Source organism: Zonotrichia leucophrys, chromosome 3 (assembly GCF_028769735.1).
Source record: "Zonotrichia leucophrys gambelii isolate GWCS_2022_RI chromosome 3, RI_Zleu_2.0, whole genome shotgun sequence".
NCBI classification, from domain to species: Eukaryota; Metazoa; Chordata; class Aves; order Passeriformes; family Passerellidae; genus Zonotrichia; species Zonotrichia leucophrys.
In genome coordinates this window covers 71,379,308-71,394,065 of record NC_088172.1, presented here as the reverse complement: position 1 = coordinate 71,394,065, position 14,758 = coordinate 71,379,308, and the positions used below count along the sequence as shown (strand labels likewise).

The 14,758-nt window shown below is 37.8% G+C and overlaps 1 protein-coding gene across 1 annotated transcript in view; it reads left to right on the top strand.

Moving 5' to 3' along the window:
* CRIM1 (cysteine rich transmembrane BMP regulator 1) overlaps positions 1–14,758 on the top strand; it is a 175,377-nt gene that overhangs the window by 113,823 nt on the left and 46,796 nt on the right. The window contains exons 6-7 of the mRNA XM_064708779.1: positions 3,708–3,890; positions 7,886–8,083. Coding sequence (XP_064564849.1) covers positions 3,708–3,890; positions 7,886–8,083 — 381 coding nt within the window. The remainder of the gene's footprint in view (positions 1–3,707; positions 3,891–7,885; positions 8,084–14,758) is intronic.

The following is a 14,758-nucleotide window of genomic DNA, read 5'->3' as shown; positions in this document are numbered from 1 at the left end:
CTACAGAAGAAAATGCCCAAACTTGCCGACAGAGGCTGATGCCCTGAGGCATCTCATGTGCTTGGTGTGACCGTGTGCAGAGCTGCTGCCTTGCAAGGGATGGTTTGCCAGACTTGCATGTGTTTCTGAGCTGTTCCAGGACTTGCATTAAAGAAAACCATAAGTATTAGGAAACTACATAAATCTCATTAACAGAATTTTTACTTTTGAGTAGTTCAGCCCATAGAACTAATATGTATTTCATTATATTTACATGTAGGAGGTAAAGTACCATTGAAAACTAATTTAATAAAACAGATTGTGTCCCTTTGCAGTTCAGATTGGTGATAAAGGTTTGAGAAATGATCACTGTTTATGTAGTGTGAGGCTGTGGGGTTTAGTGCCACCTTTTTGGGCTCTCACTCCCAGAACAAAAAGACTGTGGCCATGCAGAGCTAAATTTGTGTTAGAACTATTTTTCTTTTAACTCTGTGATAGGAACTTTAATGGCAAATCAAGTCAATTGTAGTCATGCTTGACTTTATATAGAAGCAGAGCTGTCATTTGTTTTTCCACTGCCAGAAAAAACCCTGCATTTTTCTGGAGAACATCCCCTCTGTCCTGGCTTCTTTCTCAGATGGGCAGCTGTGTGTCAGTGCTTGGGCTGGATCAATCTAGTATTACTGGGTTATCTGAGAGCTAGCAGACATTGAATTCATGCTCACTAAGCCATGGCCTGTGTCTCATGCCCATTGCTTTGTTGTGGTAGTCTGCATCACAAACAGGATTTGGAGTCTCAGATATATTTAACTGCTTTGTGCTATGAGGTTTTGGCAGTTTGAATTCCTTTGTGACACACTGAAGCTTGAGGAGTCCTACCTTCTGTTTTCTCTTTTTTGGCAGAACAATGAAATAATGAATTAAGGAAAAGATGCATTTATTTAATGTTACCTTTATGTTCTTTTATCCCCTGGTGCCTGTCATACTTACATCAATAAGGCAATAAAATTGGCACTTAAAAAAAACACAACAAGAAAAAAATGGGAACTGGAAGATCTTTAAGCATATTGTGGTGGAAGAAACACATTATTATAATTTCACTGTGTGTTGCTCACTTAGGCTTCCACCTGGAGTATCTAAAGCTAGAGTTCTTCATTTTAGTGCTTGTTTTGCCTTGACTCAGTCTCAAGACTGGAGTCTTACAGATGGTTCTAACAAAAGTAATCCTTGTCTTGTAGCTGGATGCATGGGCTTAGGTCTATAGTTAGTCTGGATATATACACTTGCCATAAGGGAGGATGTTAAAAATACACACAGTGAAATTCTACAGTGGTTTGCATTGTAGGAATAAAACATGCTGTTTCCCTACAGGATTTGCAGTTACTTGCATAGTCTTGTTTGGGCATTTAAAAATAACAATAATTAATGGGAGATTATGTTTCTACTTCTGATGAGGCAGGAATTCATCTCTACTCTTCAGGTGTGGGGGAATCAGTAAAAATCTGGAAAGCTGCAGTCAAAACAGTGAAGCCAGAAGCAAATGTATTAAAGGCCTTTTGAGTTGTGTTGGCACTTTTCCTTTTTGAGAAGGTTTTTAAACTAACAGCTTGAGCTGCATAAACTTGAAATATTTCTCAAGTGTTTGTTTATGTGAATTGCTTTCTAATGAGGTCATAGCTGTTTTCCTGGACACAGTGGTATTTCCTCCTCTTGCTTTTATTTTTTATGCTGCTTTCTACATTATGCCTTGAAGACAGAACAGGCATGTAAAAATCAAACATTGCTCTGGATACTTCCAAGTTTCAACTCTAATGCTTTACAATAATTTCAAATAACTCAAGGCTGGAGCACAATATATGTTGAAAGAAGTCCTTGAAATGCTTTAGAGTTTTAAAGAAAAACTGTGTCATTGTCAAGAAAAACTCGGTTTTTAGCTCCCAGAAGTTCAGGGAATTGTGGTGGATTGAAAGGAATCTGAAAATGCTGATTTTTCATTTAAATATATTTCATCTCCCATGTGAGATTGATCACTAGGCAAAAGAAAAATCACCTGACCATAAAGTGGTCACAGTTTTCAACTCTAGGTGGCTAGGCATTACATATATAAGTAAATAGTCTTTACCATCTGTTCTACAGAAATCAGAAACATGGACAATTGTCCCTTCTTGTCTTTGCTGTTTGCTTCAAATGCAATGAAACATGGTGGGTTTACCTACAGTATTTGATGTTATTGCTGAAATAAATAGCTTCCTGTTTGCAGAACCTTTGTTTTTTCAGACTGCTAGATTTACAGCTTCTGAAAGGAACAGACTGGTGGACTAAATACTGCTGTACTTTGGGTGGCTGCTTTCACAAATTTTGGGCTAGTGTCATAGGAGGCCAAAGTTTTATTCTGAAGTGGAGAGGAGGGAGGGGGCTTAAGTAATTGAGTAATATAATGATGATAGTGTGAAGTCATGATTTCCTAATGACTAATGTGGAGTACTATAGTTGAACATAATTTTGGAGTGTTTTTCCTACAGTGTCTTGAGTCACAATGATTCAGCCCTAAGCCATGGAGCTGCACAGTGTTGTGGAAGTGGGGGGATCAGTTGGCTGGTTGAACTGAGTGGGCTTTGAAAATGAAATGAAATGGGCAAAATGAAAGAAAAATCAACTGTGTCTTTTGTGTCTGTTTTGGTTAACAGCAACATAAACTATATCCTGTTTGACAGTATCTGTAAACTAGGTGATGGAGGAGGGTTCATAAATGTGGGGTAACAGCGAGGACAAAACCTCTATGAAGATCTTGTGATATATACATGCTGTGTAGATCTTCTTATAATCTGGAACCAAATGTCTTTGGTATAAAATAATAATGATGAGAAAAAGCTGATTAAATCTGCAGACTGTTTCATTGGTTTAATTAGCGTCTTTCTTTCCTTTTTTTGAATGTTAACAAAGTAAACGAACAATGTTCTTCCCAAAACACTTCAAATTTTTGAGAAACTCTTAGTTTCCCACAAAGCTTGGCTTTAATTCTATGTCAAGGTTCTGCTGTAGACAGAGGCATACAAGAACTACCAATCTTATGGTTTTGAAATGCTAAAGTGATCATGTAACTATTCATGTAACATATTATTACAATTGAGTTTAAATTTTTTTTGAGGAGTTTGGTTGTGAGCTGGCTATTACAGCTCCAGGTTGCTTGAAAAAATAAGTGTTCAGTTCTGCTTAACAGATCATGCAGTCACAAAATGTTTGGGTTTTGGTTGGTTGGTTTTTTAAACTATCAATTGGACAACTTTATTGCAATTTATCCACCTGAGTACCAAGTGCTACAGAGAGGAAGATTACACTTAAGAAACATCAGAAACTGACTTCTTAAAACAGAAGGGCATATTTTTTCATGTGCTAAAATTTGAAGTAGCTTCAGGTTCATTGAGGATGAAAAATATTTAGCACCTACGAAGAGGTACCAGCATTGCAGCCTTTTTCCAGGATTTAATTTTTCTTAATTGAGATTTATAATTGTAGACAGATGCTCTGAGGGTCATTTCATTTTCTTCCATTGTTGAACAGAAAATAAAATATACCATGTTTTAAAAATGAAATTGTATTTGAGTTTACAAAATGAAAGAAAAATCAACTGTCTCTTTTATATCTGTTTTTGTCAGTAGCGCCATAAGCTTAACTATTTCCTGTTTAACAATCTCTGTAAAACACTTTTTTTCTTCTTCTTCTTTCAGAAGTGAAGCCAACTTGCATATTTAACAGCATGGAGTATTATGATGGAGACATGTTTCGGATGGATGCTTGTCGATTTTGTCGGTGCCAGGGGGGAGTCTCCATTTGTTTCTCTGCCCAGTGTGGTGAGCTACACTGCGACAGGTACTATGTGCCAGAAGGAGAGTGCTGCCCAGTCTGTGAAGGTACAGTCTCTTGTTAATCCTCTCTGCTTTTAATTCTGCTGCTTTTTTTCTGTTTGCCTGCTCAATGGAAATGAGCAATGAGCTCACTGAGCTTTTGTTCTTCTGGAGTTTGCTGATTCCTCCATAACTCAGTTTATTTCTACATTTGTGCCTGAATGTGCTGTCATGTTCTTTGCAGTGCTTCTCTGACCTTGACACTACTTCTTAGACATGGTGAAGTGTGCAGTGCTTTTTGGGGGGCCTTCTTGACAAATGACATAAAAAGCTGGTTTTAATTTCAGTACAGACATTTAGACAGGTATCTCCAGAGATGCAGTTGTGACCCTGAGACAAATTTTGATTGCTTTGCAACCTCCTTATTCTGTTCAGCTAGAGTGATGCACACAACTTCTTTCCTTTACAATTACAGCAAAGCAATAGGGCAGCAATCCGATGTCAATGTTTTTCTCATCCTCCTTTGCTCTGCTGAGAGCCTTGCTAGGCCTGCAGTACTCCTAAAAAAGGCTCTGTGGGAGCCTATCCCATTGACCCTCTTGCTTGTTCTAGAAAGTATTGGAGTAGTCTTCTGCCAGAATACAACCAGAATTCCAGCAGAGGAAGATAGGGGTGGTATTGGGCACTTGGATCTTGCCTCAGTGAAGATCAGGTTATGGCCGCCAGGTAGGCAAAAGGCCTGTGAAACACTTTTAGTCCCTTAGTTTAAATGTGGACTTAGGAATATCTTCTCAATAAGTGAAATCACCTGTGAAATGACCTCTCCTCAGAGAAAAGGAGTCTAGCAATTACTGTGAATTTCAAACACTTCGCAGTCTCCTTAACATCATTATTCCTGTAGTTCTTTGCAGGAGCAAATAAGCCAGAAGATCCGATATAGTCATGCTTTACTCCAAGCAGAGAATTGGAATGTAAAGCACCTCATAAAAATACATCTCATAGAGGCAGCTGTAAGAGCTGGGCCTTCTCACTTAGCACAGAATCTGGTGAAAAATGGCTTGTTTTGTTACAAGCTACCGAAAGCTTCAGAGATTTAAACCCAAAATCTGGATAATAAAATATCACATGGGAAAGTTTGGAAGTAATTTTTAAAGAGTATTTGTAATTTTTTAATGTTTTGGTGTATATTTTGCATATTTTAGTGTCAGTTTGTATCAGGTTAACACTTGGTGTTCACATGTAGAGAAACTGAAATGCAAATGTAGATTTAAGTATGCCATTCATTGCTGACTATACTTGAAGGCAGGATCCTAGATTTTTGGTCTTTCCTGGTGCAATTGTACCTACATTTACAAGAGCCTTCATGCTCTAAGAAAAAAAAAAAAAAAAAATCTGTGCTATACTGTCATTTAATGACAGATTGAAAAAGTCTAGAGAAGTTGTGTCTGGTGTGGTGAACCCCCCCAAGTAAGTGCAGATCCACTCCTGAACAAACTGCTTTATGAGCTGCTGACTTCATAGAATATGTAAAATCTCTTGGGTTCATTTCCTGTAATTACTATTTTTTCTCATATGTGAATATTCCAAGATTTGCATTATGAAATCATTGTAACTATATATATAGATATAAAAATGTATAAATATATCTATATATCTGCTCTATCTGTCCTCTCTGTCATACTCAGATATAGGTGCTGATTTTCCACATTGGACTTGCAGACCTAGATATGTCCTTTATCCTCTTTGATGATGTAAATATTCAGCTACCTTATTATTTATCAATAAACTGTTCTGTCATATCATCATACCACAATAAAATTTGATTTCTGCGTTCTTGCAGCGTTTCAGTTAGACTAGCAAAAAAACCTGATAACATTTCATTTAAGGTTGATGAGTTGGTGTGTATTAGTCTGCAATGGAAATTTCTTCTTTAAGACAGGTCCTTAGTAAGACTAAAATGGGTAATGTTATGCAATTATTGTGTAGTCTTTTTTTTTTTATTTCTAGTAATGACTGTGGCTCAATACCAAGTTACAGGGTCCTTCATCAAATCACTTGGTGCTATTTGGCTTGCTTCTTTCTGTTGTGTATTGTTCTGATAAGGGTTATGGCACTAAATGAAGGAAGTCTGACTCCTGAATTCTGAACAATTGGACAGTAAGATACAAAAAGATAGTAAGATTGGTGGTTTTTACTAGAAATCCCTCTTGATTTAGTGCATTCTTTTAAGTGAGCCTAGACAGCTGGTTCCATTAACATATTATAATTATCCTGGTTCCTTTAAACACTCAAAAAAAAAAAAGAAAAAAAAAAAATGGCTCTGGTCTCTTTTTAAATAACTTGGGTTAAGTTGACACTTAAATTAACAAGGTCATGTATTTTAAATGGGCAGAACATATCAGCCCACTCATTCATGATTTTCTAGTTGTTGAAGAAGTGGCATTTTCTACCTGCTCTTCTTCTGTTGAGTATTTAATGGCTTGTTGTCAAGGTGATTAGTTGCTTCCTGCAAATATTTACTTGATTCTAGAAATATCAAAAAAAAACCTTTTTTTTCCCAAGAATTCTAAAATGGGAAGTACTAAATTTGGTGTGAATTGTGTAGTACAGGCAAAAGCCCTTCTTGGCTTAACTCCAGTAGGAGTTCTTTCTCAAAGTTCAATAGGCTATATCAGCATTAGCAGATGTATTTTATAGCTTTAAATGCTACTGACCTTTTAAGGGTACCAGGAACTTTGTGCTTTGAGCTGCATAGAAGACTATTGCAAGTAGCACAGGTCTTGTATGCCTTTTCTGTGTTTTTTCTGTATTCCTCTGTCAATCAGAATCCTGTACATAAGTACAATGGTAAAATTCACTTCATTTCTTTGTGTATGCTTTGATTTTTGACAAGGTCAAAAACCTGTGTCTTGGTTTCTACAGATGCAAGATGATTCTACAACATCAAAGGTGCAAAGTTAAAAATTTAGGTAGCGTTTTAATTTTTAAATGCCTTATTTTCACAACAACCTGGTTTGGGGCTTAATCATAATTTTACTAAAATTCTAAATATCAGTACAGCTCAGGATGGGGATGACGTTGTGTGCCATTTCACTCCAAATGTTTGGAGTGTCATAAAGTAGCTTTGAATAAGACAACAGCTACTGGCACTGCCACAGGTTTTATCTACATTCAATATGCATTCCTTCCTTCCAAAGGGGACTGATAAAACTCCAAAGAAATAATCCAAGTTTCATTCAAGCCTTTTTTTCCTTCAGATAGGCCATCTTATTTCTCCCAAGTCCTTCCATATTAACACTCCAGGAAATTTAACTTATAATGAATCACTTGTGCTTATTTGATGTCTGCTAAAAAAGATGTTTTCAGGTATATTTATTGTTTTTAATATATTAAATTTGCTTCACTATGTAATTTGTAGTGTTGCTTGCTTTGCAAACCTGACCTACTTACTGTGCACCCTCAGATACTTCATTTCTGAGCCTGACAGTTACCTTTTCTTAGCCACCATGATAATCTGTATACATTCACATAATGTATTTATCTTTTTAACTATTAATATCAGTGCAACTTACCACATCTCTGGAGTGCTATTATTTCTGAAGACTAAAAGCTGCTTTTATTTCCAGAAATGGGGTAGCATATACAGACTTTTATGGAACTTAAGGAGAAATCTCACACAAAGTATGCTTCCTAAAATTCTGTTATTTAAATATCCAGATCTTAATTTGCCTGCTAGCAGGTAAGTGGGACTTGTGGCTTTCAAGGGGCAAGAACTTTAATTGAAATGAAATTGGAAACTGACTCTGTTCAAAAACGTAGTATATCTCCAACACTAGGATGAGGTGCAGCTTAAAGCAACAAATGTACCAGAGGCCTCATCTTTGTTCATAGTGCAAAAGAGTGTTGCAGTGCTGGCATGAGTCATTCCAGTGGGTCACTTAGAAATGTTGGTACAAAAAAAAAATCAACGGATCCAAGAACCATTTTGTCCTGAAGAACAAAAGAAAAAACCTAAAACATTAATTAAAACGCACTCTCTCTTGCAACTGCTCTCGTTTCAGACCCGCTTTACCCAGTCAGTAACCCTGCTGGCTGCTATGCCAACGGGCAGATCCAGGCTCATGGGGACCGCTGGCGGGAGGACGACTGCACGTTCTGCCAGTGCATCAACGGGGACCCGCACTGCGTGGCCACCGCCTGCGGGCAGAGCTGCCTCAACCCTGTCAAGGTGCCCGGGGAGTGCTGCCCCGTCTGTGAAGGTAGGAGTGCTGTTCCCCCTCCCTTGGATTTGGTCTGCCATGGGTGCTGCTTTCCTGGCAATTCTTGGTTCGCTTTAAAATTTCGGAGGATTGAAGAAACTGGTGTGGCATTGGCTGGTTACTGAATAATTACAGAGGGCAGAAAACATCAGCGTGGTTTGACTACGCCTGTATGTTGGCAATCCCTGGCACTCTTTTGGCAAAAAGAGGTGGTTAAGATCAGCATTATTTACTAATTTTTCTCTTAGCTTTGCTTAAGCCTTATTAATAAATCTGGGAGAAGTTAGAAGGTCAAAATGTTTGTTACTATAGGTATTACTGTTAATTGGATTATTCATGTTTTCTTCTTCATCACTGTTGTTTAGTTGCAACTAAAAATCTCTTTGTAAAACATAGTTGGATATTGGACATAATTATTTCAGTGAAACTTACAAAAAGGGATATTACTTGAGAGATAGATTAACTCTTCAACTTTGTTCATTTGTTTGTGGAAATACATGTATGTGGTATAACTGACTGAGATTTAACCTAACTGTAAGGTAAAGTGCTTGCCCAGCCTGACAATGAAGACTTGCAAACTGAGACATTAAAAAAATACTTTGAATTGCTTATGTAAATATGCATTTAGAACTGCATTTTATGAAGTAACTGTTCATCAGGAAAAACACCAGATAAATTTAGAAATGGTTCTTCTAGAGCTATCTTCACAGTACACAAACACTTTTGGGTGCCGAGTGAGTTGGCACTTACAAGTTTTTCTCATTCCATCTCTGATTAAAAAAAAAAAGAATTTTTTATATCTACATGTGTCTCGGGGCCCTTCTTGTTTGCAGTATCCATCCAAGTAAGCTCACTGTGATACTTAGTTTTTAGGAAAAATCTGAGGAGCATAAGGATCTCTTGCAGGTGCTCTTTAACTCCAGAATTCACATCACTAAGTATGAAGAAGGTGTTTGATGCAATGTGTAAAAGCTGCAGTGAATTGTACAGAATTGCGCTATTTGCACTGAATTACTGTCACTGTGAGGAAGCAGGTTATCTGCTGTTAATCCCCAGTGACCACCTCAGGATGGGTATCACAGAGCCCGTGCTGTCACCCCTCATTAGCCAGGTGTCCGAGCCAGCTTGGGAAGGCATACAGAGAGAAAGAGAGGCTGATGGAATTATTCTCAACATGTTAATACACTGAGAGGATTCTTTTCTTCTAATGAGGGAAGGATAGGCAAATGTGTCTATTTTCCTATTTTCCTCTTCTAGACTGGAGAAAATGGATGAGAGATAATTCAATTAAATGCATATATATATATATAAGCTAATTATGAAGAACCGTGGGAAGCAAACACAGGATCAAGCATAGGCTTGCATCCTTCATTGCTAAAGGGTGCAACATAAACGAGCTGGTGCTTCATTAACACACCACAGTAATGCCTCTGCAGTGCTCTCAGGACACAATTTAGGTCCTCTGGACTAGGCTGCAAAATTCTATGCAATAACATGTTTATACTTTTAGAAGATGATGTAGCTACAACTGTTTAAGTCCATAAAAGTTGTTTTGGTGCTTGGGTGAGTGACATATGGAGTACAATCATACTTATGGTACAAATGGATGAAAACTGACACAATAGAATTGTGGAATCAATATTTAAATGAGGTCCTTGTGTCATCTAAATTATGTCTTATTAAAAAATAATCTGCCTTCCTATTTGTTTGTCATGTTAGCCTTTATATGATGTATGCTTAATTGTAGTCATCTAGTTTTCCAGTCATCTGGAAGGCAGTGATACTGAATGGTATTTGAGGAACTTTCTAATTGTTAAGCTTAAAAGCATCACTTTTGTCTTGGTGTTTTTTGTTGGGTTTTTTTTTTTTCAAAAGGTAATGAAATTATCTAAGTTGTGAAACCTACAATTAGTAGAAGTGCTTCTAGTTCGTGCTAGATCAAAGTTTCAGCATACTTAGGTACCAGTGGTCAGAGAACATCTGAAAACACTTGAATTCTTATTTTTTTCCTTCCCTTCCCTCTCCCACAGCGAACAAATACAACCAAAACAAATTATTATGATCTATTATTGCAAATTATTTAATTCCAGGAATCGGGATATGGTATTATTTCAAGGATCAAAAAAATGCTGAACTGTTAAAACACAGTAGTGAGTTCAGATGCTAGAACCCAAGATTTAAAAAATTAAGTTTGCAAGAATCTCCTCTGAAAGACTTGGTGAGAAGTCTTATTCAGAATTTGAGACTTATTAACTTATTTTGCAATGATGACAAATTAAAAAAATCTAGGAGAAATGAACCATCAAGGGTACCAGCAAATCTCTTGGAGTCATGTTTTGGGGCATTAAACACGTCCAAGGCCATTATGCCTTGTGATGAACAGCCTGAATAAATGTATTTAGACACGTGAGAGCAAGGTGTTACCTGATTTGGAGTATGAGCCCTGTGTATCTTTCTGAATCTGTTAACATTTTTCTTTGAAAGCACACATTAAGAAAATCCCAGAACATTAGGAAAAAATAACAATGTTGGATGTTCACTGTCTGCCTTTAACATTAAGAATGTGGATCTTAAAATTATTTTTTTAAAAAAAGGTATTGTTTGAGCTGATGGCAGCAGGGAGTTGTGTGTGAGCTGTAGATTTCTGGCCCACCTCCAAGGTCAGATAGCTTCATGTGTCTTAAGCCTTAAATCTGAGATTAGTAGTGTTTCTACTTGGAGTTTAATGTGTGGGGTAGGAAACAAGTACTGTCTGCTTTCATTACAATACAGCTGTTGCTTGCTAACCCAGTAGGCAAGGACCTTTAGATTTCTGTTCTCTGGTTTTCTCCTTGTTCTAAGGCTGAATTGGAGAAGGATGCATGCCCTGGGAAGACAGTTAAAAACTTTTACTTCCTTCACTCAACTGATTTTTCCCAAATTTTAGTTTGATCATTTTAATGACAACCTTGTCCCATCAAAAATGCATTTTGTTTCTTCCATCATCCAGCCACCTGACATCTCTATTCTCTTAAACAGGTAAGCTGCATGGAGCAATGCTCCTTCCCATTTTAAATCAGCTTCTCACTCTTTTTCCTGAGCATTGTTTCTGTTGATGAAGTTCTGCTGCTGATGCTCATTGTGCTGTCCATGACCTGCAGGGGTGGTGGGAACAGGTCCTGGCTGGGAAGCTGGCTGAGAAATCAATCCCTTGATTGTAATGATTCTAATGAAAAAGATGTGCAGTACATTTTAATGGAGCTGCAAGCAATGAAGTAAATTCCAGGCTCATTTTTTCCTAAAGAGGAATTAAAATGGATTGTCAGCCATTTGATTGTTTTCTGCATACCATTTCATTGCACTTGCATATCCACAGCTTAACCTGAATTTTGCAGTGCGCTGTATGAGCAGAAGTGTTGCCTGTCTGTGCTCTCCAGTTTGGTTTCTCCATCTTTCTGCTTATCTAATTTCCAACTGTTAAGGAAAGAGAAGCAGAATTCTTATCTAGTGTGGGCAAAGGTCTGGCATCGGTGATATTATGTAAGTGCCATATTTTCAACTATGTAAGTTAGTAAAGCAGAAAAAGCAGTGTGCTTCAGTGATATCTTCTATAAATTGCCAAAAATAATGTAAACTTTGCAGCTGATTTTGAAATTGTAGTTTACTAAGGATTGTAAAGGTAAAAATACCTCATTTTGCACTCCTCTTTTGAATGAACAACTTCCAGTTCTCATTCACATCTCAGCCTATCAGTACTCTCAACAAGAGTGTATACCCTAGAGAAATAACATCATTTTTGCAGATTAGTTTAAATTTACTTCTTTTCAAAAGTTTACGTAATTGCATCATGAATATACTTTGCTTTTTAACTCCTACTTGTATACTACATTTCTTGATTCAGCTGTAGCTCTTACTTTCTGCATTAATTTTTCACTTTTTTTGTGGAGACTAATGCAGAATGTAGGAAATAATTACTTGATGTTAGAATCTTAACTATCCATCAGATCTAAAGCAGAAAGAAGAATGGGACCTGCTGAAAACCCCCTACTATCTTAGTTTAGTGGCTGATAGACCAGTTCAGGCCCATATTTCTATTTAGAAATAAGTACTAGGTAAAGAATAAGACACTTTAAAAGCTTATCACTATTTTTAAGCATGCATTTATTTCTCATTGGACTTCTGTTTACATTTGAAAGAGAACCCACTTCCAGCAGCCAGCTTCAATTGTGTGAGCTTACTTTAGGCATGTCAGATATAAGCTCTTTAATATGCAAAAAAAAGCACTTAGTCAAAGATATTTCTGTCGTATATTTTGGTTTGAGTGTTGAGGGATACAGGGATTTGTGAGACAAATTTAGGATTTGATGAGAAAATTCTAATCAAAACTGCTTGTGGATCTGGCCTGGCTGTGGCTCATCCAGAGTAAAAGGTAATTAGTGTCAGTCACTCCTGACTCTTCCTCTCTGTCTTTGATCTAAATGTTGCTGTACCTGCACTTCTGCCAATTCAGTTATTTCTTGGCTGGTTTATAATCAGTTTCAATGAAGGACATATTTGTTCCTCTAGATAAGTTTACATTCCAGCAGCTTCATAAAGATAAATTTTTTCTTGGATTAACTTAAAAAAAATTTGCTGCCAGAGATCGCATATAACATACTAAAAATTCCATGTACAAAGATTCTTGAAATATGAGCACAGTATGTCAGCACACAAATGTATTCAGCCTTTGAATACAGTAAATTCAGAACAAACTAGAACATTCCCAGTCCCTCATGAAGAAAATCCTGATGTTCTTGCTACCACAGTGAGAAAACCAGGCTGTGAGGATTGTAGAGACTAAAGTTACATAAAATCAGCCGTTGACACTTGTCTAAATTAGAGACCAAGATGGAGCAATTGTGATATTTCAGTTACTGTACAGAACTGATTTGTATCTGTTCTCCTTTTTAATTCTCCCTAACATGCTGCTGTATGTGTATCCATGGTGTATATCCTGTATGTGCTATGCAATACACGTCCCTATGTTGATTGGATGCCCAGAATGGTTTGCCATGTATAATTTTCTGAATGCTTGCCTTGGGTTTGCTGGACCTGGGGAAGATGGTAACAGTCGCTCCCCTCACTTCAGTCTTGCTGCTGCTGGAAAAGGAGGCTGAGTGAGGTGCTTGAAATGCTTTACACTGGAGCTCCCTGGGGAGATTGATCAGGAGGAAGAGACAGGAGCATGGGAGAGTTAGGCGCATGAAGGAGAGGGGTATTTATGGATGTGGTGTCCCAATTCCATGGTTTGTGTATGGATTTAATTTTCAAATCTGTGGGCAGCCTCTCTTGAGTTGCACTGTAGCTGGTATCCACTAGTATCTTTACCAGCTCTGTTTGATGTTTTTACTAGCTCAGATCAAAGCTAAATTTATTTTATCTATAGACAACAAAGCTAAAAAGAGCAGTCAGTGTCTTAGAAGGCAGAGTATGAATTCATATGTTTTAAAGCAGAGAATGGACAGAAAGATGCTCACCAAATTCAACAAGAGAAAATACAGCATGCTATGCTGTGAGGAACCAGATTAATTTTGATTTTTGTCTCAACATTTTTTGACCAGAGTTATATGGGGGAAGGGCTGCACATGTGCCACTTGTAGGAGGCAGCTAGGAGAAGATGGAGGAAAGCCCTGTCTCTAGGGAGACTTTGCCTGACAGCCTTTTTATGTCTCACATGGAATAGGCAGTCAGTAGGAGACCACCAAGGACACTGTGTCCTCCAGAGAGGTTCTCCAATTGGGCGGCAAAAGGTCTCCAGGAATGCACGGCAGTCAAACACTGAGCTCGGCCAGTGGTCTCCTGCCAGCAAGCAGATCTTGGGAGGAACTGGGGGCTATAGAAGTGTGTCACAAGCTGCTGGCATCTTCTTGCCCTCACTTTTTGCCCCCACTCTTTTTGCTTGCTCACACTGGCTTGCTCTCCCTCTTGCTGGCTGGTCACCTGTTGACCACCTCCTTTTCATTACCAATAAACAGTTCTCAGATATAATATTTGCCTCGCTTGGCTTAATTCTGTCTTAGATCATCTGTTTTAAAAGAACTTCCCGCAGTTTCCCTTTAGTGGAACGTGACATGCTTGGAGGATATTCTTCATGAGTCCTGAAGCAGAGTGATTGTTAAATAGAAGCTTTCCAGGAGAGGTTTTGTGCTTAGGGGAAAGAACATGTTGAACATGGATTATCAGGGCCTTGAGAAGGCAAATACCATACTGAAATTAAGATCAAGAGGAGAATTCACAAGACCTGAAGTAATCTTTTTTGTTCTCTTTCCAGTGGGTGGGTTTGCCCCTGGATGACATAGTACGTATTCTTTTCCATACATTGCTTCTCTGATAAGGGTGGAAGCTGGAAAGCATTGAAGAGCTATGAGCACAGTCCAAAATTTGTAGAAGACAGACTGAATAAATTGGATTGGTTCAGCTTAAAATAAAACTATGAATTCAGAATGTGAGCATAGCAGTCCTCAAGTGACTAAAAGGTTGTTGCAAAGAAAAAGATAAGACAAAAAAAGAATGGAATTAGATTACAGAAGAGAAAGATGGGATTTAGAGGAAGGCAGAAAGTTGTTGAGGAAAACAAAATTCCCTCTGTGGCATGTTGTGACTAAGATTGTCTTTTTGATGTGTTCGGGGCATGGCAGTTGTGTTTTCAGCCTTAGT